The 26,642-nt window shown below is 44.5% G+C and overlaps 1 protein-coding gene across 1 annotated transcript in view; it reads right to left on the reverse strand.

Annotated features, from left to right (window-relative positions):
* The window catches only part of kcnh3 (potassium voltage-gated channel, subfamily H (eag-related), member 3), a 98,451-nt gene that overhangs the window by 19,170 nt on the left and 52,639 nt on the right, over nucleotides 1–26,642 (reverse strand). Inside the window, 1 exon segment of the mRNA XM_065017083.1 lies at nucleotides 2,046–2,260. Coding sequence (XP_064873155.1) covers nucleotides 2,046–2,260 — 215 coding nt within the window.

The following is a 26,642-nucleotide window of genomic DNA, read 5'->3' on the forward strand; positions in this document are numbered from 1 at the left end:
CACAACTGATTGGCTCAAATGCATTAAGAAGGAAAGAGATTCCACAAATTAACTTTTAACAAGGCACACCTGTTAATTGAAATGCATTCCAGGTGACCAACTCATGAAGCTGGTTGAGAGAATGCCAAGAGTGTGCAAAGCTGTCATCAAGGCAAAGGGTGGCTACTTTGAAGAATCTCAAATATAAAATATATTTTGGTTACTACTACATGATTCTATTTGTGTTATTTCGTAGTTTTGATGTCTTCACTATTATTCTACAATTTAGAAAATAGTCAAAATAAAGAAAAACCCTGGAATGACTAGATGTGTCCAAACTTTTGACTGGTACTGTATGTATGCAATCTCATGCACGTGCACACACACATACAGCCACATGTAAACACACACACACATAGGCACATGTTCACACACACACATAGCCACAGGCACATGTTCACACACACACACAGGCACATGTTCACACACACACATAGCCACATGTAAAACAAACACACACACACGCACAGGCACATATTCACACACACACACAGCCACATGTAAACACACACACACACACACAGCCACATGTACACACACACCTGCACAGTGAAGCAGCCCCTACTTTCCTCTGGGGCTCTGAGGTTAGATTAGACATTAGAAAGTGGGAGCTTGAAATAAACATGTTACTCTGAAGGGAGGAGTGATATGAGGGGAGTCGGGGCAGGAGCGCGTCCTCCCCTATCCTCCTCCTCCTCTTCCCCATCCTCCCTCTCTCCTCCTTGCTGTCTGGGCTATTTTTATCAGGCAGCATCCAAATGTAGCAGGAGCTGTGGGGACACAGCCAGTCAGGGAGAGCCCCTGCCTTCCCCCGTGCTATTTTTATCAGGCAGCATCCACATTTAGCAGGAGCTGTGGGGACACAGCCAGTCAGGGAGAGCCCCTGCCTTCCCCCGTGCTATTTTTATCAGGCAGCATCCACATTTAGCAGGAGCTGTGGGGACACAGCCAGTCAGGAGAGCCCCTGCCTTCCCCCGTGCTATTTTTATCAGGCAGCATCCACATTTAGCAGGAGCTGTGGGGACACAGCCAGTCAGGGAGAGCCCCTGCCTTCCCCCGTGCTATTTTTATCAGGCAGCATCCACATTTAGCAGGAGCTGTGGGGACACAGCCAGTCAGGGAGAGCCCCTGCCTTCCCCCGTGCTATTTTTATCAGGCAGCATCCACATTTAGCAGGAGCTGTGGGGACACAGCCAGTCAGGGAGAGCCCCTGCCTTCCCCCGTGCTATTTTTATCTCCTGCACACACTCCAAAACGCTGCACGCTGCTATTCCTGTCTCGTTGAGTTTGACTCCGCTGCATACAGTCAGCCAAGTGTGTGTGTACGGAAGGGTGGATGTGTTTTTAAGAAGCGAGAGCCCGAGCTAGGGTGAGCAGTGTTTATGTACACAGTGCATGATGTGCCCTTTGAAGGTGAATGTACCCTCAGGCTAGATCAGAACCAAGCCCTTCAGAGCTTTATACTGCAGCACTAGGAGATAACAGAGACAAGAGTGGGACTCCATTTTGTTACTGGTCTCACCACTCTCACACAGATATGAGAGGGACTCCATTTTGTTACTGGTCTCACCACTCTCACACAGATATGAGAGGGACTCCATTTTGTTACTGGTCTCACCACTCTCACACAGATATGAGAGGGACTCCATTTTGTTACTGGTCTCACCACTCTCACACAGAGAGACACACAAGTGCGCACGCAGGCACACACACACACAGACGAACCCGTCCCTCCTCACTCTTGATCAAACAAACCAGGTAGAGCTGTAGAGCTGTAAGCTGTAGAGCTGTAGTCTGTAGAGCTGTAAATAATGAATGTAATGACTGTTTTCTTTTTATTGAGGGAAATATTACAATTAACAATGTACTAGTGTGTGTGTCTGTGTGCACGTGTGTGTGTCTGTGTGTGCATGTTTTTACTGCGTGTGTGTGTGTGTGTGTGTGTTTTTATTTTACTGCATGTGTGTTTAGTAGCGTATGCATGCCTGCGTTGCAGTTCGACTCACGTCAGCTCCGTGACCCTCTCTGAGGTTATAGGTCAGATCATGTTGTATCTCAGAGATGAACTTCTGGGCGTACTCTGGGTAGAGCCGGAGAACCTCCCTCAGTCCCTTCAGACTGATGTACTGCAGGTCACAGTAGGTCAGAGCCTTCACGTTGGCATTCGTTTTAATCACCTGCTTCTTGGTCAGGGAGTCACTGCCAATCAGGTCCCCTTTACCTGAGGGGCGGGAGGGAACACACACACACACACACACACACCTGTTAGTCTCTTTGAAACCATCACAGGCAGTCTGTGCTTTAGACTGGGTTTCTGTAATTATTCCAACATCAGAGACATTTTATATGAGCCTATTAGTGTCTCGTATCATAAAAGAACATGAAAGGGTGGAGATGGTGTGTACGTACGCTGGTTATTTAGGTGTGTAGGTTTGATGCAGCTCAGTTAAATTATTCACGTATATTGCGTACATCACAGGAGGTTGGTGGGACCTTTATTGGGGAGAAACGGGCTGGTGGTAATGACCGGAGAGGAATCAGTGGAACGGTATCAAACACATCAAAAACATGGTTTCCATGGTTTCCAGGTCATTGATGCCATTCCATCCGCTCCGTTCCGAACGTTATTATGAGCCGTTCTCCTGTGAACATGTTTACAGTGTGGATAATGATTATCAATAGTAGTGGCCTAAGGTCATAATGGCTTCCCATACATCATTGGGGCTCTTTGTTTCATTGCACTAAATAAACGATGAAAATGTACAGCTGTGTGTGTGTGTGTGTGTGTGTCCATCTGTGTCTGTGTTAACCCTCTACCTCCCCTGTCTCCTCTCTACCTCTGTTAACCCTCTACCTCCCCTGTCTCCTCTCTACCTCTGTGTTAACCCTCTACCTCCCCTGTCTCCTCTCTACCTCTGTTAACCCTCTACCTCCCCTGTCTCATCTCTACCTCTGTGTTAACCCTCTACCTCCCCTGTCTCCTCTCTACCTCTGTTAACCCTCTACCTCCCCTGTCTCATCTCTACCTCTGTTAACCCTCTACCTCCCCTGTCTCCTCTATACCTCTGTTAACCCTCTACCTCCCCTGTCTCCTCTCTACCTCTGTTAACCCTCTACCTCCCCTGTCTCCTCTCTACCTCTGTTAACCCTCTACCTCCCCTGTCTCATCTCTACCTCTGTGTTAACCCTTTACCTCCCCTGTCTCCTCTCTACCCCTGTTAACCCTCTACCTCCCCTGTCTCCTCTCTACCTCTGTTAACCCTCTACCTCCCCTGTCTCCTCTCTACCTCTGTTAACCCTTTACCTCCCCTGTCTCCTCTCTACCTCTGTGTTAACCCTCTACCTCCCCTGTCTCCTCTCTACCTCTGTGTTAACCCTCTACCTCCCCTGTCTCCTCTCTACCTCTGTTAACCATTTATTTCCCCTGTCTCCTCTATACCTCTGTTAACCCTTTACCTCCCCTGTCTCCTCTCTACCTCTGTTAACCCTCTACCTCCCCTGTCTCCTCTCTACCTCTGTTAACCCTTTACCTCCCCTGTCTCATCTCTACCTCTGTGTTAACCCTTTACCCCCTGTCTCCTAACCTCTGTTAACCCTCTACCTCCCCTGTCTCCTCTCTACCTCTGTTAACCCTCTACCTCCCCTGTCTCCTCTCTACCTCTGTTAACCCTAACTCCCCTGTCTCCTCTACCTCTGTTAACCCTCTACCTCCCCTGTCTCCTCTCTACCTCTGTTAACCCTTTACCTCCCCTGTCTCCTCTCTACCTCTGTACCTCTGTTAACCCTCTACCTCCCCTGTCTCCTCTCTACCTCTGTTAACCCTCTACCTCCCCGGTCTCCTTACCTCTGTTAAACCTCTACCTCCCCTGTCTCCTCTCTACCTCTGTTAACCCTCTACCTCCCCTGTCTCCTCTCTACCTCTGTTAACCCTCTACCTCCCCTGTCTCCTCTCTACCTCTGTTAACCCTCTACCTCCCCTGTCTCCTCTCTACCTCTGTTAACCCTCTACCTCCCCTGTCTCCTCTCTACCTCTGTTAACCCTCTACCTCCCCTGTCTCCTCTCTACCTCTGTTAACCCTCTACCTCCCCTGTCTCCTCTCTACCTCTGTTAACCCTTTACCTCCCCTGTCTCCTCTCTACCTCTGTTAACCCTTTACCTCCCCTGTCTCCTCTCTACCTCTGTGTTAACCCTCTACCTCCCCTGTCTCCTCTCTACCTCTGTTAACCCTTTACCTCCCCTGTCTCCTCTCTACCTCTGTACCTCTGTTAACCCTCTACCTCCCCTGTCTCCTCTCTACCTCTGTTAACCCTCTACCTCCCCTGTCTCATCTCTACCTCTGTTAACCCTTTACCTCCCCTGTCTCATCTCTACCTCTGTTAACCCTTTACCTCCCCTCTCCTCTCTACCTCTGTGTTAACCCTCTACCTCCCCTGTCTCCTCTCTACCCCTTTTAACCCTCTACCTCCCCTGTCTCCTCTCTACCTCTGTTAACCCTCCACCTCCCCTGTCTCCTCTCTACCTCTGTTAACCCTTTACCTCCCCTGTCTCCTCTCTACCTCTGTACCTCTGTTAACCCTCTACCTCCCCTGTCTCCTCTCTACCTCTGTACCTAACCCTCTACCTCCCTGTCTCCTCTGTACCTCTGTTAACCCTCTACCTCCCTGTCTCCTCTCTACCTCTGTTAACCCTTTACCTCCTCTGTCTCCTCTCTACCTCTGTGTTAACCCTCTACCTCCCCTGTCTCCTCTCTACCTCTGTTAACCATTTATTTCCCCTGTCTCCTCTCTACCTCTGTACCTCTGTTAACCCTCTACCTCCCCTGTCTCCTCTCTACCTCTGTTAACCATTTATTTCCCCTGTCTCCTCTCTACCTCTGTACCTCTGTTAACCCTCTACCTCCCCTGTCTCCTCTCTACCTCTGTTAACCCTCTACCTCCCCTGTCTCCTCTCTACCTCTGTTAACCCTCTACCTCCCCTGTCTCCTCTCTACCTCTGTTAACCCTCTACCTCCCCTGTCTCCTCTCTACCTCTGTTAACCCTCTACCTCCCCTGTCTCCTCTCTACCTCTGTTAACCCTCTACCTCCCCTGTCTCCTCTCTACCTCTGTTAACCCTTTACTGTCTCCTCTCTACCTCTGTACCTCTGTTAACCCTCTACCTCCCCTCCTCTCTACCTCTGTTAACCCTCTACCTCCCCGGTCTCCTCTCTACCTCTGTTAAACCCTCTACCTCCCCTGTCTCCTCTCTACCTCTGTTAACCCTCTACCTCCCCTGTCTCCTCTCTACCTCTGTTAACCCTCTACCTCCCCTGTCTCCTCTCTACCTCTGTTAACCCTCTACCTCCCCTGTCTCCTCTCTACCTCTGTTAACCCTCTACCTCCCCTGTCTCCTCTCTACCTCTGTTAACCCTCTACCTCCCCTGTCTCCTCTCTACCTCTGTTAACCCTCTACCTCCCCTGTCTCCTCTCTACCTCTGTTAACCCTTTACCTCCCCTGTCTCCTCTCTACCTCTGTTAACCCTTTACCTCCCCTGTCTCCTCTCTACCTCTGTGTTAACCCTCTACCTCCCCTGTCTCCTCTCTACCTCTGTTAACCCTTTACCTCCCCTGTCTCCTCTCTACCTCTGTATCTCTGTTAACCCTCTACCTCCCCTGTCTCCTCTCTACCTCTGTTAACCCTCTACCTCCCCTGTCTCATCTCTACCTCTGTTAACCCTTTACCTCCCCTGTCTCATCTCTACCTCTGTTAACCCTTTACCTCCCCTGTCTCCTCTCTACCTCTGTGTTAACCCTCTACCTCCCCTGTCTCCTCTCTACCCCTTTTAACCCTCTACCTCCCCTGTCTCCTCTCTACCTCTGTTAACCCTCCACCTCCCCTGTCTCCTCTCTACCTCTGTTAACCCTTTACCTCCCCTGTCTCCTCTCTACCTCTGTACCTCTGTTAACCCTCTACCTCCCCTGTCTCCTCTCTACCTCTGTACCTCTGTTAACCCTCTACCTCCCCTGTCTCCTCTGTACCTCTGTTAACCCTCTACCTCCCCTGTCTCCTCTCTACCTCTGTTAACCCTCTACCTCCCCTGTCTCATCTCTACCTCTGTTAACCCTCTACCTCCCCTGTCTCCTCTGTACCTCTGTTAACCCTCTACCTCCCCTGTCTCCTCTCTACCTCTGTGTTAACCCTCTACCTCCCCTGTCTCCTCTCTACCCCTTTTAACCCTCTACCTCCCCTGTCTCCTCTCTACCTCTGTTAACCCTCCACCTCCCCTGTCTCCTCTCTACCTCTGTTAACCCTTTACCTCCCCTGTCTCCTCTCTACCTCTGTACCTCTGTTAACCCTCTACCTCCCCTGTCTCCTCTCTACCTCTGTACCTCTGTTAACCCTCTACCTCCCCTGTCTCCTCTGTACCTCTGTTAACCCTCTACCTCCCCTGTCTCCTCTCTACCTCTGTTAACCCTCTACCTCCCCTGTCTCATCTCTACCTCTGTTAACCCTCTACCTCCCCTGTCTCCTCTGTACCTCTGTTAACCCTCTACCTCCCCTGTCTCCTCTGTACCTCTGTTAACCCTCTACCTCCCCTGTCTCATCTCTACCTCTGTTAACCCTTTACCTCCCCTGTCTCCTCTCTACCTCTGTTAACCCTCTACATCCCCTGTCTCCTCTCTACCTCTGTTAACCCTCTATCTCTACCTCTGTTAACCCTCTACCTCCCCTGTCTCCTCTCTACCTCTGTTAACCCTCTATCTCTACCTCTGTTAACCCTTTACCTCCCCTGTCTCCTCTCTACCTCTGTTAACCCTCTACCTCCCCTGTCTCCTCTCTACCTCTGTTAACCCTCTACCTCCCCTGTCTCCTCTCTACCTCTGTTAACCCTTTACCTCCCCTGTCTCCTCTCTACCTCTGTTAACCCTCTACCTCCCCTGTCTCCTCTCTACCTCTGTGTTAACCCTCTACCTCCCCTGTCTCCTCTCTACCTCTGTTAACCCTCTACCTCCCCTGTCTCCTCTCTACCTCTGTTAACCCTCTACCACCCCTGTCTCCTCTCTACCTCTGTGTTAACCCTCTACCTCCCCTGTCTCCTCTCTACCTCTGTGTTAACCCTCTACCTCCCCTGTCTCATCTCTACCTCTGTTAACCCTTTACCTCCCCTGTCTCCTCTCTACCTCTGTGTTAACCATTTTTCCTCTGCTGAGACCTGGCTAGATGTATGGTGTTCTCTACTGCTCTCTGCCTGCCTCGACGTACAGCTTTGGATGAATAACCCAAGTGTTTTAATAATGTCATATCCATCCATTATTCATCTCTGAGCTGCAATGTGGCTCACCTGCATGCCTGCCTATTGATTTGTGTGCCATGATTAGAGATATAGGCCGGGAGCTTGGCTTGGAGATAAAAACCCTCTCACTCACAAAACCTCTAACACACACGCACCGCACCCTCAAACGTGCACATATACATATACACACACACACAACCTCTAACACACATACACACACACACACACACACAAACCTCACACACACAACCTCTAACACACACACACACACACACACACACACACACACACACACACATACTCACACAAGCTCTAACACAGACACACACAACCTCTAACACAAACACACACACACACATATCCCCTCACAGCTGTCACAGCTCTGTGCCACAGCTCTGATCAGTCATCATTCCAATACCACCTGACCTTTTGAGACCCTAACATGTGGATCTATGACACACATACATCATCTAAAACACTCTACGGGCCAAACCATCACCACAGCCTCCTCGGAAAGTATATTTAGTCAGTCTTGTGTTATTAGGGGCCGATCCCACAGGAAATTAGATTGGGCGGTGTAGGACCAAGACAGAGGACAGGAATGGCCAGGGGATGAGCTTCTAAGACTGTGACACAGGGAGAGGAGATCGAGAGATCGGAAAGCAGGGGATGAGCCTCTAAGAGTGAGTTAGAGGGCAGGGGATGGGCCTCTAAGACTGAGTTAGAGGGCACGGGATGGGCCTTTAAGACTGAGTTAGAGGGCACGGGATGGGCCTCTAAGACTGAGTTAGAGGGCACGGGATGGGCCTTTAAGAGTGAGTTAGAGGGCACGGGATGGGCCTTTAAGACTGAGTTAGAGGGCACGGGATGGGCCTCTAAGACTGAGGGCACGGGATGGGCCTCTATGACTGAGTTAGAGGGCATGGGATGGGCCTTTAAGAGTGAGTTAGAGGGCACGGGATGGGCCTTTAAGAGTGAGTTAGAGGGCACGGGATTGGCCTCTAAGACTGAGGGCACGGAATGGGCCTGGATACAGCGTGGAGTGCCTGGATACAGCCCTTAGCAGTGGTATAATGGCCATACACCACAAACCCCCGAGGTGCCTTATTGTTATTATAAACTGGTTACTAAGGTAATTAGAGCAGTAAAACTAAACATTTTGTCATACCCGTGGTCTACGGACTGATATACCATGGCATTCAGCCAATCAGAATTCAGGACTCAAACCACCCAGTTTATAATATACTGTACATTATACACTCCAGGCCAATATACTATTATAAACTGATGTTGACCAACATGTCTGGTTGAAGGGTCACCAAGCTGTTCTCATGGGAAGACCCCTGTCACCTTTGATCCTGAGTAGAGGAAGTCCAGTACAATATATATATATATATATCCCATTTAGCAGATGCTTTTATCCAAAGCAAATTTCAGTCATGCGTGCATTTTATATATGGGTGGTCCCGGGAAACAAACCCACTACTCTGGCATTAGAAGCGTCATGCTCTACAAACTGAGCTACAAAAGACCAAAAGATACAGTACATGACAGGTAATACATGATGGATAATAAACTCAGCAAAAAAAGAAACATCCCTTTTTCAGGACTCTGTCTTTCAAAGATAATTCGTAAAAATCCAAATAACTTCACAGATCTTCATTGTAAAGGGTTTAAACATTGTTTCCCATGCTTGCTCAATGAACCATAAACAATTAATGAACACGCACCTGTGGAACGGTCATTAAGACACTAACAGCTTACAGACAGTAGGCAATTAAGGTCACAGTTATGAAAACTTAGGACACTAAAGAGGCCTTTCTACTGACTGAACACCGAAGGAAAGATGCCCAGGGTCCCTGCTCATCTACGTGAACATGCCTTAGGCATGCTGCAAGGAGACATGAGGACTGCAGATGTGGCCAGGGCAATAGATTGCAATGTCCGTACTGTGAGACGCCTAAGACAGCACTACAGGGAGACAGGATGGACAGCTGATCGTCCTTTCAGTGGCAGACCACGTGTAACAACACCTGCACAGGATCGGTACATCCGAACATCACACCTGCGAGACAGGTACAGGATGGCAACAACAACTGCCCGAGTTACACCAGGAACGCACAATCCCTCCATCAGTGCTCAGACTGTCCGCAATAGGCTGAGAGAGGCTGGACTGAGAGCTTGTAGGCCTGTTGTAAGGCAGGTCCTCACCAGACATCACCAGCAACAATGTCGTATATGGGCACGAACCCACCGTCGCTGGACCAGACAGGACTGGCAAAAAGTGCTCTTCACTAAGGAGTCGCAATTTTGTCTCACCAGGGGTGATGGTCGGATTCGCGTTTATCGTCGAAGGAATGGGCTTTACACCGCGGCCTGTACTCTGGGGCAGGATCGATTTGGAGGTGGAGGGTCCATCATGGTCTGGGGCAGTGTGTCACAGCATCATCGGACTGAGCTTGTTGTCATTGCAGGCAATCTCAACGCTGTGCGTTACAGGGAAGACATCCTGACATGACCCTCCAGCCATACTGCTCGTTCTGTGCGTGATTTCCTGCAAGACAGGAATGTCAGTGTTCTGCCATGGCCAGAGAAGAGCCTGGATCTCAATCCCATTGAGCACGTCTGGGATCGGAGGGTGAGGGCCATTCCCCCACAGAAATGTCCGGGAACTTGCAGGTGCCTTGTTGGAAGAGTGGGGTAACATCTCACAGCAAATCTGGTGTAGTCCATGAGGAGGAGATGCACTGCAGTACTTAACCTGTTCAACCTATGGGGGCGCTATGTCATTATTGGATAAAAAGACGTGCCCGTTTTAAGCGCAATATTTTGTCACGAAAAGATGCTCGACTATGCATGGAATTGACAGCCTTGGAAAGACAAAACTCTGACGTCTCCAAAACTGCAAAGATATTATCTGTGAGTGCCCCAGAACTAATGCAACAGGCGAAACCAAGATGAAGTTTCATACAGGAAATGCCCCAGATTCTGAAGGCGCTGTGTTCCAATGTCTCCTTATATGGCTGTGAATGCGCCAGGAATGAGCCTGCGGTTTCTGTCTATTCCCCGAGGTGTCTGCAGCATTGTGACGTGTTTGTAGGCATATCATTGGAAGATTGACCATAAGAGACTACATTTACCTGGTGTCCCGCCCGGTGTCCTGTGTGCGTAATCTGTAGGTCCATGCGCGTTCCATTTCTTCAGAAGAGAAAGTAAACTGCCACGATGGATTTTATCGTCGATAGATATGTGAAAAACACCTTGAGGATTGATTCTAAACATCGGTTTACCATGTTTCTGTCGATATTATGGAGTTAATTTGGAAAAAAGTTCGCGTTTTAATGACTTAATATATATATATATTTTTTCCCCTCCCCAAATGTGATGAACAAAACGGAGCGATTAGACGACACAAATAATATTTTTTGTAAAAACGGAACATTTGCTATCTAACAGTCTCCTCATTGAAAACATCTGAAGTTCTTCAAAGGTAAATGATTTTATTTGAATTCTTTTCTGTTTTTTGTGGAAAATGTTGCATGCTGAATGCTAGGCTTAATACAATGCTAGGCTATCAATACTCTTACACAAATGCTTGTTTAGCTATGGTTCAAAAGCATATTTTGAAAATCTGAGATGACAGTGTTGTTAACAAAAGGCTAAGCTTGAGAGCAAATAGATTAATTTCATTTCATTTGCGATTTTCATGAATAGTTAACATTGTGTTATGCTAATGAGCTTGCGGATAGATTTACACAATCCTGGATACAGGTTTTTTTCCGTAGCTAAACATGACGCAGAAAACGGAGCGATTTGTCCTAAACAAATAATCTTTCAGGAAAAACTGAACATTTGCTATCTGAGAGTCTCCTCATTGAAAACATCCGAAGTTCTTCAAAGGTAAATGATTTTATTTGAATGCTTTTTCTGGTTTTTGTGAAAATGTTGCCTGCTGAATGCTAACGCTAAATGCTATGCTAAATGCTACGTTAGCTATCAATACTGTTACACAAATGCTTGTTTTGCAATGGTTGAGAAGCATATTTTGAAAATCTGAGATGACAGTGTTGTTAACAAAAGGCTAAGCTTGAGAGCAAATAGATTAATTTCATTTCATTTGCGATTTTCATGAATAGTTAACATTGCGTTATGGTAATGAGCTTGAGGCTGTAGTCACGATACCGGATCCGGGATGGCTCGACGCAAGAAGTTAATGCAGCTGGTGGCCACACCAGATACTGACTGTTACTTTGATTTTAACCCCCCCCCCTGCAGTTGACAGTGAGAGGACGTTTCTTTTTTTGCTGAGTTTACATGACAGATAATACAGATTAGTATAGAGGGATCTAACAGTCACCAAATGGTGGAGACTGGGATAAGACAGTATATTTGAAAAGGGCACCTTTTCAACTATTGATATATTTGAAATCCATTTCTCCATCTCTCCAACCCTCCATCTCTTCATCTCTCCATCTCTTCATTCCTCCATCTCTTCATCCCTCCAATCCTCCATCTCTTAATCTCTCCATCTCTTCATCCTTCCATCCATTCATCTGACGGCACCTTTCTAAGAACTGTTTCCAGCTAAGTCTATCTGTTCTCCTCCACAAAGTCCCCAGGGGCAGAGTGAGGCAGACAGGCAGGACTAGTCCCATTGGAGCATGGTCTGGTTAGTGTGCAGACTCTCTCTTTCTCTCTGCGTGTCTATCTCTCTCTCTGTATGTCTCCTTATCCCCTGCCTCTCTCCCCCTTCTCTCTCTCTCTCCCTCTCATTCTGTATGTCTCGCTACCTCAATGTGTCCGAGGAGACAGGAAGACAATAATTTATACCCACTGCACATTCCACATACACATTTGGTCCAAGGTAGACAGAGCAGACACAACAACCAGCAATAGAGAAATAGCCATGGATAAGTGAAGAGTGGGAGCGTTGAAATTGAAGCAAGGGGGTGGGGGGTGAGAAATATAGTGTGAATGAGAAAGTGGAAGATGGGAATTTACAGAAAAGAGGAAGATTCATAAAAAATACATCTAGAGAATAAGGATGCAGAACCTCAAGTGCTTTGATGCATTATCCTCACTGAAATCCCATTATGAACACACAGATCAATGATAGAAGAGGGTATCTAGTTGATGTTCCAGTAGCAGTAGGACAAAGGGCCATGACTGAACCCCTTCCACCCATGCCTTCTCACCCTGTCTTAGAGGGATACCCCTCCTACATAATTCTAGGGTCTATTGAACCATGTCTCCTCCCACACAGCCCCCGTGACATGGACACATATTAATCTCAATAGCCCTAATGCTGAAATGCTACGACAACCCCTATGCCACTTCTTTACTCTCTCTCTCTCTCTCTCTCTCTCTCTCTGTCTCTCTCTCTCTCTGTCTCTCTCTCTGTCTCCCTCTCTCTGTCTCTCTCTCTGTCTCTCTCTCTCTCTCTGTCTCTCTCTCTCTGTGTCTCTGTCTCTCTCCTCTGTCTCTCTCTCTCTCTCTCTCTCTCTCTGTCTCTCTCTCTCTCTCTGTCTCTCTCCTTCTCTGTCTCTCTCACTTGTTCTTTCTTTATTTCTCTCTCAACTCCGGCTCCCTCTAACTCTCCCTGTCGTTATCTCGCTGTCTGTCTTTCTGTCGCTCTTTCTTATTTTTATTTAACCTTTATTTAACCACGTAGGCTAGTTGAGAACACCTTTATTTAACCAGGTAGGCTAGTTGAGAACACCTTTATTTAACCAGGTAGGCTAGTTGAGAACAAGTTCTCATTTACAACTGCGACCTGGCCAAGATAAAGCAAAGCAGTGCGACACAAACAACAACACAGAGTTACACATGGAGAAAACAAGCATACAGTCAATAACACAATAGAAAACAGAAAGTCTATATACAGTGTGTGCAAATGGCGTGAGGAGGTAAGGCAATAAATAGGCCATAGTACCGAAGTAATTACAATTTAGCAAATTAACACTGGATTGATAGATGTACAGATGATGATGTGCAAGTAGAAATACTGGTGTGCAAAAGAGCAGAAAAGTCAATAAAAATAAAACCCTGCCTGTCTCTCGCTCTCTCTCGCTCTCTCTCTCTCTCTTTCTGGATCCCTCGATCCACATTGAATATAATTTTAACAAGGTATGTGCCTCAACTACATATAAAGTAGTAATTTGGGTTGCACATTTTGGGGAATATTCAGAGGTGGAAACTTTCCGTGGGAATTAACGGAAATATATGGGAATTAATATTAATACCATTTAAATGTAGATGTTTTTTGCATTGGATATATTTACCACATCATATGGAGACAGAAACATAAACCTTTGACCTCAACATAAGTAGACATCATTACAAATGATTCAATCCTTCCAATAGATATTTTTACATTTACATTTACATTTAAGTCATTTAAAAACTATTTAGTTACGAATTGAACTTTGATTAAAGAAAGGGAATATTGAATGATCCCCAATGATCCATCGCATCTCCCAAAAACATAATCTGTAAAATGATAGTCTAGAAACTAAAGCTTTGGTTGTCTTCCTCTCAGGCTTCCATGTCTTCTCCCTGGACCTCCTGAATGTCCACCTCTTGAACATCAGACTCTGAGGCCTCATCTTCACTGTCACTTTTCAACCTTGTTGAGGTAAACTTGTCAGGCTCAAAAAGCCTAAAATTTGCCCATATGGCCACCAATTTTTCAACCCTTATATTGGTCAGCCTGTTGCGTGCTTTGGTGTGTGTGTTCCCAAACAAGGACCAGTTGCGCTCTGAGACAGCTGATGTTGGTGGGATTTGGAGGATGATGGAGGAAACAGGGGAAAGAGCCTCAGATCCACAAAGTACCTTCCTCTAGGTGGCTGATGAGATATGTTGGCACGACTGCCATATTGCATCTCCATCCCAAAGCCCTTGCTTGGAAGTGTACTTCGCCAGACAGCCAAGTACCTTGCCCTCATCCAGGCCAAGGTGGTGAGACACGGTAGTGATGACACCATAGGCCTTGTTGATCTCTGCTCCAGACAGGATGCTCTGCCAACATACTTGGGGTCCAACATGTACGCTGCAGTGTGTATGGGCTTCAGGCAGAAGTCTTCATGCTTTTTGATGTATTTCAGAACTGCTGTTTCCTCTGCATGGAGCAACAGTGAAGTGGGCAGGGCAGTACGGATTTCTTCTCTTACATCTGTAAGCAGAGTCTGAATATCAGACATGATGGCATTGTCTCCCTCAATCCATGCAATGGCTACTGCTATAGGTTTCAGGCTGCTTACCACTCTCTCCCAAAATACATCACCCAGGAGGATCTTGATGCGGCTGTCCATATCGGCAGACTGTGATATGGCCATTTCTTGGAGACTCCTTCCCCTCCAGGAGACTGTCAAACATGATGACAACACCACCCCAATGGGTGTTGCTGGGCAGCTTCAATGTGGTGCTCTTATTCTTCTCACTTTGCTTGGTGAGGTAGATTGCTGCTATAACCTGATGACCTTTCACATACCTAACTATTTCCTTAGCTCTCTTGTAGAGTGTATCCATTGTTTTCAGTGTCATGATGTCCTTGAGGAGCAGATTCAATGCATGAACAGCACAGCCAATGGGTGTGATGTGAGGGTAGGACTCCTCCACTTTTGACCAAGCAGCCTTCATGTTCACAGCATTGTCTGTCACCACTGCAAATACCTTCTCTGGGCCAAGGTCATTGATGACTGCCTTCAGCTCATCTGAAATGTAGAGACGTGTGTGTCTGTTGTCCCTTGTTTCCGGAGACACCTGAAACCCCACCTCTTTAAGGAATACCTAGGATAGGATAAAGTAATCCTTCTCACCCCCCCCCCCCTTAAAAGATTTAGATGCACTATTGTAAAGTGGCTGTTCCACTGGATGTCATAAGGTGAATGCACCAATTTGTAAGTCGCTCTGGATAAGAGCGTCTGCTAAATGACTTAAATGTAAATGTATGTTAAATGTTTCTGTGCTCTTGTAGAATACTGGTTGAGGGGTGGAGATGTAGTTAATTATTCCTTGCCCACGAACATTCAACCACCCATCAGAGATGATTGCAATACAGTCTGCTTTCTCTATGATTTGCTTGACATTCACTTGCACTCTGTTGAACTCTACATCCAGCAAATGAGTAGATCAAGCATGTCTGGTTGGAGGGCTGTCTGGTTGGAGGGCTGGACCATGAGCTGTTGCTATAAATAATGTGTCTGATTCATTATTTTCACCTCGAAAAGAAGTAGAGGGACTTTTGTCAGAGGTTGCTTGTTGTGAGCGCTCAGGGAACTTTATGCTCTTTCCCAGATGATTCTGCATCTTTGTTGCATTCTTCACATATGATTTGGCACAGTATTTGCAAATGTACACAGCTTTTCCTTCTACATTAGCTGCAATGAAATGTATCCATTCATCAGACAGTACCCGTGACATTTTCCTGTAATGATTAGAAAAAAATGAGTAAAAAAGACCCAAATACAGTTCCATGTACAGATAAATAGTTAAGCAGTTAGATTAAACAACTCCTTTGTAAGATAAATGTTTTAAAATGAAACATGAATGGAAACAGGTGAATTAACACTCCTCAGTTAGCAGGCTCAAGCAAGCTAAAACCCACATGGTAGCAAAAACTAACTAGCAGAAATTGTTAAGTTAGAAATGATTTAAACACACTTTGCTGTAGGCTACTATTTACTAGTTAACAAAAAGTTATGTCATATAAAATATATTCACCCCACCTCGTATTGTAATCAAAACTTACCAGAAAGCATGTAGTCCTGGTCTTAGACAGTGTAGTAGTGTGGGATCAATAGTATCTCATTAGTGTGCAAGATCTTGAGAAGCAGCTGTACATGTGATGGAAGAGTGCACTGTGCATGCAGAGGGTTGCAATTCTATTGAATTGGGGATAGTTTAACCAAAATATGCCACAAGACCTAGAATTGTCATGTGTATCCCACAAAAAAAGGTTGACTGTTATCAGGAAATTTTTTTGATGAATTTAAGCAAAATTCCCAGGCTTAACTTCCCGTGGAAAATGTCTGGAACATTTCCAGAAATTTCCCAGAAAGTTTCTGACCCTTTGCATCCCTAGTAGTATCATAAAACCTTTGTCAACATAATTGCTTTTTAAGCTTACCACTAAGCAGTCCAAGCACGCAGACTCACACGCCAGTAGACACAGGGGCTGCTTGCTTATCTCTTCATTCATACAGACAGACAGACAGACAGACAGACAGACAGACAGACAGACAGACAGACAGACAGACAGACAGACAGACAGACAGACAGACAGACAGACAGACAGACAGACAGACAGACAGACAGACAGACAGACAGACAGACAGACAGACAGACAGACAGACAGACAGACAGACAGACAGACAGACCTTTTCCTGTAAGTGCAGGCTTGAATATCATCATTCCCCTGTTACAGACAGACACGTGTCTGTGATCTTATTCTTGCTCATGTCATCACCCTCAAACACTTACACACTTCTGCTCCTGGCCTTCCACGTATGGATTTGCACAAACACACACCCGTCATCATTATGCACATACAGTATTTTACACCAGTGATAGGTCTGATCACCAACAACAGCTTATTGGGAGGAGGTCAGGACTAGTAATCGGAAGGTTGCAGGTTCAAACCCCCGAGCTGACAAGGTACAAATCTGTCGTTCTGCCCCTGAACAGGCAGTTAACCCACTGTTCCTAGGCCGTCATTGAAAATAAGAATTGCCTAGTCAAATAAAGGTAAAATAAATAAATAAAAAGAGACCTGGCAGCGTGGTGACAGGACAACAACCTCTCCCTCAATGTGAACAAGATAAAGGAGCTGATCGTGGACTACAGGAAAAGGCGATCCGAACAGGCCCCCATTAACATCAATGGGGCTGTAGTGGAGAGGGTCGAGAGTTTCAAGTTCCTTGGCGTCCACATCACCAACAAACTATAATGGCCCAGTGCTGGAGAGGGCATGACAACACCTTTTCCCCATCAGGAGACTGAAAGGATTTGGCATGGGTACCCAGATCCTCAAAAAGTTCTACAGATGCACCTTCGAAAGCATCCTTCACCGCCTGGTATAGCAACTGCTCGGCATCTGACCGTAAGGCGCTACAGAGGGTAGTACGTACGGTCCAGTACATCACTGGGGTCAATAAATTAAATTAAAATCCAAAAGCTTCCTGCCATCCAGAACCTTCCTATAAGGTGTCAGAGGAAGGCCCAAAAAATTGTCAAAGACTCCAGTCACCCAAGTCGTAGACTGTTCTCTCTGCTACAACACGGCAAGCGGTACCAGAGCGCCAAGTCTAGGACCAATAGAATCTTTGACAGCTTCTAACCCCAAGCCATAAGACTGCTGAACAATTAATCAAATGGCCACCGGACTATTACATTGACACCCCCCCTCCATCTAGGTTCAGTGTAATGATAAAGGTCCAGTGTAATGATAAAGGTCCAGTGTAATGATGTAGGTTCAGTGTAATGATGGAGGTCCAGTGTAATGATAAAGGTCCAGTGTAATGATGGAGGTTCAGTGTAATGATGGAGGTCCAGTGTAATGATGGAGGTTCAGTGTAATGATAAAGGTCCAGTGTAATGATGGAGGTTCAGTGTAATGATAAAGGTCCAGTGTAATGATGGAGGTCCAGTGTAATGATAAAGGTCCAGTGTAATGATAAAGGTCCAGTGTAATGATAAAGGTCCAGTGTAATGATAAAGGTCCAGTGTAATGATAAAGGTCCAGTGTAATGATAAAGGTCCAGTGTAATGATGGTGGTCCAGTGTAATGATAAAGGTCCAGTGTAATGATAAAGGTCCAGTGTAATGATGGAGGTCCAGTGTAATGATGGAGGTCCAGTGTAATGATGGTGGTCCAGTGTAATGATAAAGGTCCAGTGTAATGATAAAGGTCCAGTGTTATGATGGAGGTCCAGTGTAATGATGGAGGTCCAATGTAATGATAAAGGTCTAGTGTAATGATGGAGGTCCAGTGTTATGATGGAGGTCCAGTGTTATGATGGAGGTCCAGTGTAATGATGGAGGTCCAGTGTAATGATAAAGGTCCAGTGTAATGATGGAGGTCCAGTGTTATGATGGAGGTCCAGTGTAATGATGGAGGTCCAATGTAATGATAAAGGTCTAGTGTAATGATGGAGGTCCAGTGTTATGATGGAGGTCCAGTGTTATGATGGAGGTCCAGTGTAATGATGGAGGTCCAGTGTAATGATAAAGGTCCAGTGTAATGATGGAGGTCCAGTGTAATGATAAAGGTCCAGTGTAATGATGGAAGTCCAGTGTAATGATAAAGGTCCAGTGTAATGATAAAGGTCCAGTGTAATGATAAAGGTCCAGTGTAATGATGGTGGTCCAGTGTAATGATAAAGGTCCAGTGTAATGATAAAGGTCCAGTGTAATGATGGAGGTCCAGTGTAATGATGGTGGTCCAGTGTAATGATAAAGGTCCAGTGTAATGATAAAGGTCCAGTGTAATGATGGAGGTCCAGTGTAATGATGGAAGTCCAGTGTAATGATAAAGGTCCAGTGTAATGATGGAGGTCCAGTGTTATGATAAAAGGTCCAGTGTTATGATAAAGGTCCAGTGTAATGATGGAGGTCCAGTGTAATGATAAAGGTCCAGTGTAATGATGGAGGTCCAGTGTTATGATAAAAGGTCCAGTGTTATGATAAAGGTCCAGTGTAATGATGGAGGTCCAGTGTAATGATGGAGGTCCAGTGTAATGATGGAGGTCCAGTGTAATGATGGAGGTCCAGTGTAATGATAAAGGTCCAGTGTAATGATGGAAGTCCAGTGTAATGATGGAGGTCCAGTGTAATGATGGAGGTCCAGTGTAATGATGGAGGTCCAGTGTTATGATGGAGGTCCAGTGTAATGATGGAGGTCCAATGTAATGATAAAGGTCTAGTGTAATGATGGAGGTCCAGTGTTATGATGGAGGTCCAGTGTTATGATGGAGGTCCAGTGTAATGATGGAGGTCCAGTGTAATGATAAAGGTCCAGTGTAATGATGGAGGTCCAGTGTAATGATAAAGGTCCAGTGTAATGATGGAAGTCCAGTGTAATGATAAAGGTCCAGTGTAATGATGGAGGTCCAGTGTAATGATGGAGGTCCAGTGTAATGATGGAGGTCCAGTGTAATGATGGAGGTCCAGTGTAATGATAAAGGTCCAGTGTAATGATGGAAGTCCAGTGTAATGATGGAAGTCCAGTGTAATGATGGAGGTCCAGTGTAATGATGGAAGTCCAGTGTAATGATGGAGGTCCAGTGTTATGAAGTCCAGTGTAATGATGGAGGTCCAGTGTAATGATAAAGGTCCAGTGTAATGATAAAGGTCCAGTGTAATGATAAAGGTCCAGTGTAATGATGGAGGTCCAGTGTAATGATAAAGGTCCAGTGTAATGATGGAAGTCCAGTGTAATGATGGAAGGTCCAGTGTAATGATAAAGGTCCAGTGTTATGATGGAGATCCAGTGTTATGATGGAGGTCCAGTGTAATGATGGAGGTCCAGTGTAATGATAAAGGTCCAGTGTAATGATAAAGGTCCAGTGTAATGATGGAGGTCCAGTGTAATGAAGTCCAGTGTAATGATAAAGGTCCAGTGTAATGATGTAGGTCCAGTGTAATGATAAAGGTCCAGTGTTGAAGTCCAGTGTTATGATGGAGGTCCAGTGTAATGATAAAGGTCCAGTGTAATGAAGTCCAGTGTAATGATGGAGGTCCAGTGTAATGATAAAGGTCCAGGGTAATGATAAAGGTCCAGTGTAATGATGGAGGTCCAGTGTAATGATAAAGGTCCAGTGTAATGATGGAGGTCCAGTGTAATGATGGAGGTCCAGTGTAATGATGGAGGTCCAGTGTAATGATGGAGGTCCAGTGTAATGATAAAGGTCCAGTGTAATGATAAAGGTCCAGTGTTATGATGGAGGTCCAGTGTTATGATGGAGGTCCAGTGTAATGATGGAGGTCCAGTGTAATGATGGAGGTCCAGTGTAATGATGGAGGTCCAGTGTAATGAAGTCCAGTGTAATGATAAAGGTCCAGTGTAATGAAGTCCAGTGTAATGATGGAGGTCCAGTGTAATGATAAAGGTCCAGGTAATGATAAAGGTCCAGTGTAATGATGGAGGTTCAGTGTAATGATAAAGGTCCAGTGTAATGATGGAGGTCCAGTGTAATGATGGAGGTCCAGTGTAATGATGGAGGTCCAATGTAATGATAAAGGTCCAGTGTAATGATAAAGGTCCAGTGTAATGAAGTCCAGTACGCTAGTAGTTAGCATCAAAATAGCTGCTTAGTTTCCTCATGTGATGTGATGATGTCCCACATGTACCACTTTTAAGATCATTAAAAATGGAAACATGTTTTTTACCATCGAGGTGAGGAGCAGGGCCTCGAGGGACTGATTCAGGTTTCACTTCCAGGGAAAGAAGAAAACCAGCAGCAACACTGCTAACCTTTGAGCCCTGATTTGAGTGAAGGAGTTTCAAGTGATGCATGGTACCCCTTCAAATGTAAATGTAAATGTAAATTTAGCTGGTGTTCTTTAGAGAGCAGAGTGTGGCAGAAACATATTTCCAGCCTACTGCAGACTGCATGTTTATGTACAGCATATTGCAGTCTTATCAGAGAAGTTATGTGGTTCTATAAGCCATGTGTCATGTGTGGTTAGATAAGAAGACTGTGTGTGTGGTCTGATATAAGGTGTGTCTACAGGGACAGGAAGGATAGGTGGCTCTTCTCTCTGGAGGTAGGAGGATTACTGTGCATAATTCACAACCTAAACAGAAAAAATGTGGGGGGAAAATGGATTGATTGAGCCTGTGTGTGTGTGTGTGTGTGTGTGTGTGTGTGTGTGTGTGTGTGTGTGTGTGTGTGTGTGACACTAAGCCTGTGAGTCTTATCTAGGTGTTGAGTTTGCATGTGTGGATTCTACATGTTGAGTGTGTGTGTGTGTATGTGTGTGTGTGTGTGTGTGTGTCTATAGTTGTGTGACTGTTGGATAGTTGTGTAGGGCAGCAGTTAAGGGCTGTCAGGCACTGTGGTAGCCATGTTTGCAGGAAGGAAGATAGCCGCAGCCTCAACCCTGCCCCTGTGTGTGTGTGTGTGTGTGTGTGTGTGTGTGTGTGTGACTGTGTGTGACTGTGTGTGTGTGTTATTTGAATGTCTTCACATGTCACAGCAGAGCAGTCAGCAGTACGTACAGACATCTACCAGCCCAGTGTTTCAGACCTTCTTCTATCTGTCTGACACTGTGGCATATAGAGAGATTTACACACCATATCACCTTAACTCCTTACACATGTGGGAACTGGTCTATATGGATAGGGCTTAATTGAACAATTATGGAAAGCATATGCAAAACCATGGCAGCAATTAAAAAGGGAACAGTTTGGGGATTATGGGAAATGATTAGAGGAAAGGTGAGGACAACAGTTCACCTGACAAGACTGAATCCAAAACATTACACCGTTGATTTGGTGTGCATTTTACATTTCCTGTACTTGTCGCCACATTTGTTGATAACGGAATCTGAAAATACTCTGGATACAATCAGTAACATGATAAGAATGTTCTGACAATGGTTTGTGTGATGTTTGGTGGAAACGGGTGTTTCCAAGTGGCCACACTTCTCCAAAGTGTGCACAGTACCTACTCAATTTCAATGCACTTTTATGACTCAAAGAAGTCTTAAACTACAAGGTGCTTTTTTGAGCTCTCCTGGCGGTGCCATTGAGGAACTAGAGCAAGCGTAGTTGTGGTTGTATTCTTTGGAACACAGCCCTGCATCCCTGCCATCACACAATTACTGTTGCTGTTTACGCAATCCAAAAACGGTCCATTATAAATCACAATCTGGGTCAGGTGGGCATCATTTGAAAGCTCGTTCTCTTGCCAACATGACTGGCTAGGTTATAAAACAACATCCTACAGTGTTATTCTTTCACTAGCCAGTTCAGAGAAGCAGATGGTCATTTTGGTAGCATAAAATTGAATCATGAGTGTATTCAGATACTTCACAATACAACCAACATGGTCTCTTTCTGTTCAGGACAACCCAGGGTATAACGCCATGTCATCTTGTAACTATACATCAAACATAGTGATCATGAACCTTCACACTGTATATCACATGAGTCTTATGATAAGGAAATGTGAAGTGCACATTTGGACTCCTGGGTGCTTGGCTTGCTTGTATGACATCAAAGTGGTATTCATTCTAATCTTCTCATTTTGCTAAATACATTGAGTCCTTGTAATCTACAGTCTTTCCCTCACTCAGACAACAAAACATTAATCTACATCTTTCCCTCACTCAGACAACAAAACATGAATCTACATGTTTCCCTCACTCAGACAACAAAACATGAATCTACATCTTTCCCTCACTCAGACAACAAAACATGAATCTACATCTTTCCCTCACTAAGACAACAAAACATGAATTTGTTTCCCTCACTCACAACAAAACATGAATCTACATGTTTCCCTCACTAAGACAACAAAACACAAAACATTAATCTACAGTCTTTCCCTCACTAAGACAACAAAACATGAATCTACATCTTTCCCTCACTCAGACAACAAAACATGAATCTACATGTTTCCCTCACTCAGACAACAAAACATGAATCTACATGTTTCCCTCACTCAGACAACAAAACATTAATCTACATGTTTCCCTCACTAAGACAACAAAACACAAAACATTAATCTACAGACTAAGACAACAAAACACAAAACATGAATCTACATGTTTCCCTCACTCAGACAACAAAACATTAATTTACATGTTTCCCTCACTCAGACAACAAAACATGAATCTACATGTTTCCCTCACTAAGACAACAAAACATTAATCTACAGTCTTTCCCTCACTCAGACAACAAAACATTAATCTACATGTTTCCCTCAGTCAGACAACAAAACATGAATCTACAGTCTTTCCCTCACTCAGACAACAAAACATGAATCTACATATTTCCCTCACTCAGACAACAAAACATGAATCTACATGTTTCCCTCACTCAGACAACAAAACATGAATCTACATGTTTCCCTCACTAAGACAACAAAACATGAATCTACATGTTTCCCTCACTCAGACAACAAAACATTAATCTACATGTTTCCCTCACTAAGACAACAAAACATGAATCTACATGTTTCCCTCACTAAGACAACAAAACATGAATCTACATGTTTCCCTCACTCAGACAACAAAACATGAATCTACATGTTTCCCTCACTAAGACAACAAAACATGAATCTACATGTTTCCCTCACTAAGACAACAAAACACAAAACATGAATCTACATGTTTCCCTCACTCAGACAACAAAACATGAATCTACATGTTTCCCTCACTCAGACAACAAAACATGAATCTACATGTTTCCCTCACTCAGACAACAAAACATGAATCTACATGTTTCCCTCACTAAGACAACAAAACATGAATCTACATGTTTCCCTCACTCAGACAACAAAACATGAATCTACATGTTTCCCTCACTAAGACAACAAAACATGAATCTACATGTTTCCCTCACTAAGACAACAAAACATGAATCTACATGTTTCCCTCACTAAGACAACAAAACATGAATCTACATGTTTCCCTCACTCAGACAACAAAACATGAATCTACATCTTTCCCTCACTAAGACAACAAAACATGAATCTACATCTTTCCCTCACTCAGACAACAAAACATGAATCTACATGTTTCCCTCACTCAGACAACAAAACATGAATCTACATGTTTCCCTCACTCAGACAACAAAACATTAATCTACATGTTTCCCTCACTAAGACAACAAAACACAAAACATTAATCTACAGTCTTTCCCTCACTAAGACAACAAAACACAAAACATGAATCTACATGTTTCCCTCACTCAGACAACAAAACATTAATTTACATGTTTCCCTCACTCAGACAACAAAACATGAATCTACATGTTTCCCTCACTAAGACAACAAAACATTAATCTACAGTCTTTCCCTCACTCAGACAACAAAACATTAATCTACATGTTTCCCTCACTCAGACAACAAAACATGAATCTACAGTCTTTCCCTCACTCAGACAACAAAACATGAATCTACATATTTCCCTCACTCAGACAACAAAACATGAATCTACATGTTTCCCTCACTCTGAATCTACATGTTTCCCTCACTAAGACAACAAAACATGAATCTACATGTTTCCCTCACTCAGACAACAAAACATTAATCTACATGTTTCCCTCACTAAGACAACAAAACATGAATCTACATGTTTCCCTCACTAAGACAACAAAACATGAATCTACATGTTTCCCTCACTCAGACAACAAAACATGAATCTACATGTTTCCCTCACTAAGACAACAAAACATGAATCTACATGTTTCCCTCACTAAGACAACAAAACACAAAACATGAATCTACATGTTTCCCTCACTCAGACAACAAAACATGAATCTACATGTTTCCCTCACTCAGACAACAAAACATGAATCTACATGTTTCCCTCACTCAGACAACAAAACATGAATCTACATGTTTCCCTCACTAAGACAACAAAACATGAATCTACATGTTTCCCTCACTCAGACAACAAAACATGAATCTACATGTTTCCCTCACTAAGACAACAAAACATGAATCTACATGTTTCCCTCACTAAGACAACAAAACATGAATCTACATGTTTCCCTCACTAAGACAACAAAACATGAATCTACATGTTTCCCTCACTCAGACAACAAAACATGAATCTACATCTTTCCCTCACTCAGACAACAAAACATGAATCTACATCTTTCCCTCACTAAGACAACAAAACATGAATCTACATCTTTCCCTCACTCAGACAACAAAACACAAAACATTAATCTACATGTTTCCCTCACTAAGACAACAAAACACAAAACATTAATCTACAGTCTTTCCCTCACTAAGACAACAAAACACAAAACATTAATCTACACTCTTTCCCTCACTAAGACAACAAAACATGAATCTACATCTTTCCCTCACTCAGACAACAAAACACAAAACATTAATCTACATGTTTCCCTCACTCAGACAACAAAACATGAATCTACATCTTTCCCTCACTCAGACAACAAAACACAAAACATTAATCTACATGTTTCCCTCACTAAGACAACAAAACACAAAACATTAATCTACAGTCTTTCCCTCACTAAGACAACAAAACACAAAACATTAATCTACACTCTTTCCCTCACTAAGACAACAAAACACAAAACATGAATCTACATGTTTCCCTCACTAAGACAACAAAACACAAAACATTAATCTACACTCTTTCCCTCACTAAGACAACAAAACACAAAACATGAATCTACATGTTTCCCTCACTAAGACAACAAAACACAAAACATGAATCTACATGTTTCCCTCACTCAGACAACAAAACATGAATCTACATGTTTCCCTCACTCAGACAACAAAACATGAATCTACATCTTTCCCTCACTCAGACAACAAAACATTTACAAAAGTTGCTCAAGTGTCAGTCAAAACCCACAGAGAGCTGTGAAGTGGAGACTGAGCTCTGGCGTCATGTATAGCATGTTACTGTACAGCCACTGAGCTCTGACGTCATGTATAGCATGTTACTGTACAGCCACTGAGCTCTGACGTCATGTATAGCATGTTACTGTACAGCCACTGAGCTCTGACATCATGTATAGCATGTTACTGTACAGCCACTGAGCTCTGACGTCATGTATAGCATGTTACTGTACAGTCACTGAGCTCTGACGTCATGTATAGCATGTTACTGTACAGCCACTGAGCTCTGATGTCATGTATAGCATGTTACTGAACAGCCACTGTTTTGCCAGTCTCCAGGTCTGTCTGAGTGAACGTCACCTCGGCCAGTCTACTGGGCCAGTCTCCAGGTCTGTCTGAGTGAACGTCACCTCGACCAGTCTACTGGGCCAGTCTACTGGGCCAGTCTCCAGGTCTGTCTGAGTGAACGTCACCTCGACCAGTCTACTGGGAAATGATCCTTTGTCTGTCACACACTCAACTCTGTGTGTGCACGTGTGTCTGTGTACGTGTGTCTGTGCACGTGTGACTGTGCACGTGTGTCTGTGCACGTGTGTCTGTGCACGTATGTCTGTGCACGTGTGTCTGTGCACGTGTGTGTGCACGTGTGTCTGTGCACGTATGTCTGTGCACGTGTGTCTGTGCACGTGTGTCTGTGCACGTGTGTCAGGGTACTTGAAAGTTAATTTGTTATTTCATTACGTGGCCATGAATGACTTTTCCAACGACATGTGTGTGTG

The sequence above is a fragment of the Oncorhynchus nerka genome, linkage group LG1 (genome assembly GCF_034236695.1).
Source record: "Oncorhynchus nerka isolate Pitt River linkage group LG1, Oner_Uvic_2.0, whole genome shotgun sequence".
NCBI lineage: Eukaryota > Metazoa > Chordata > Actinopteri > Salmoniformes > Salmonidae > Oncorhynchus > Oncorhynchus nerka.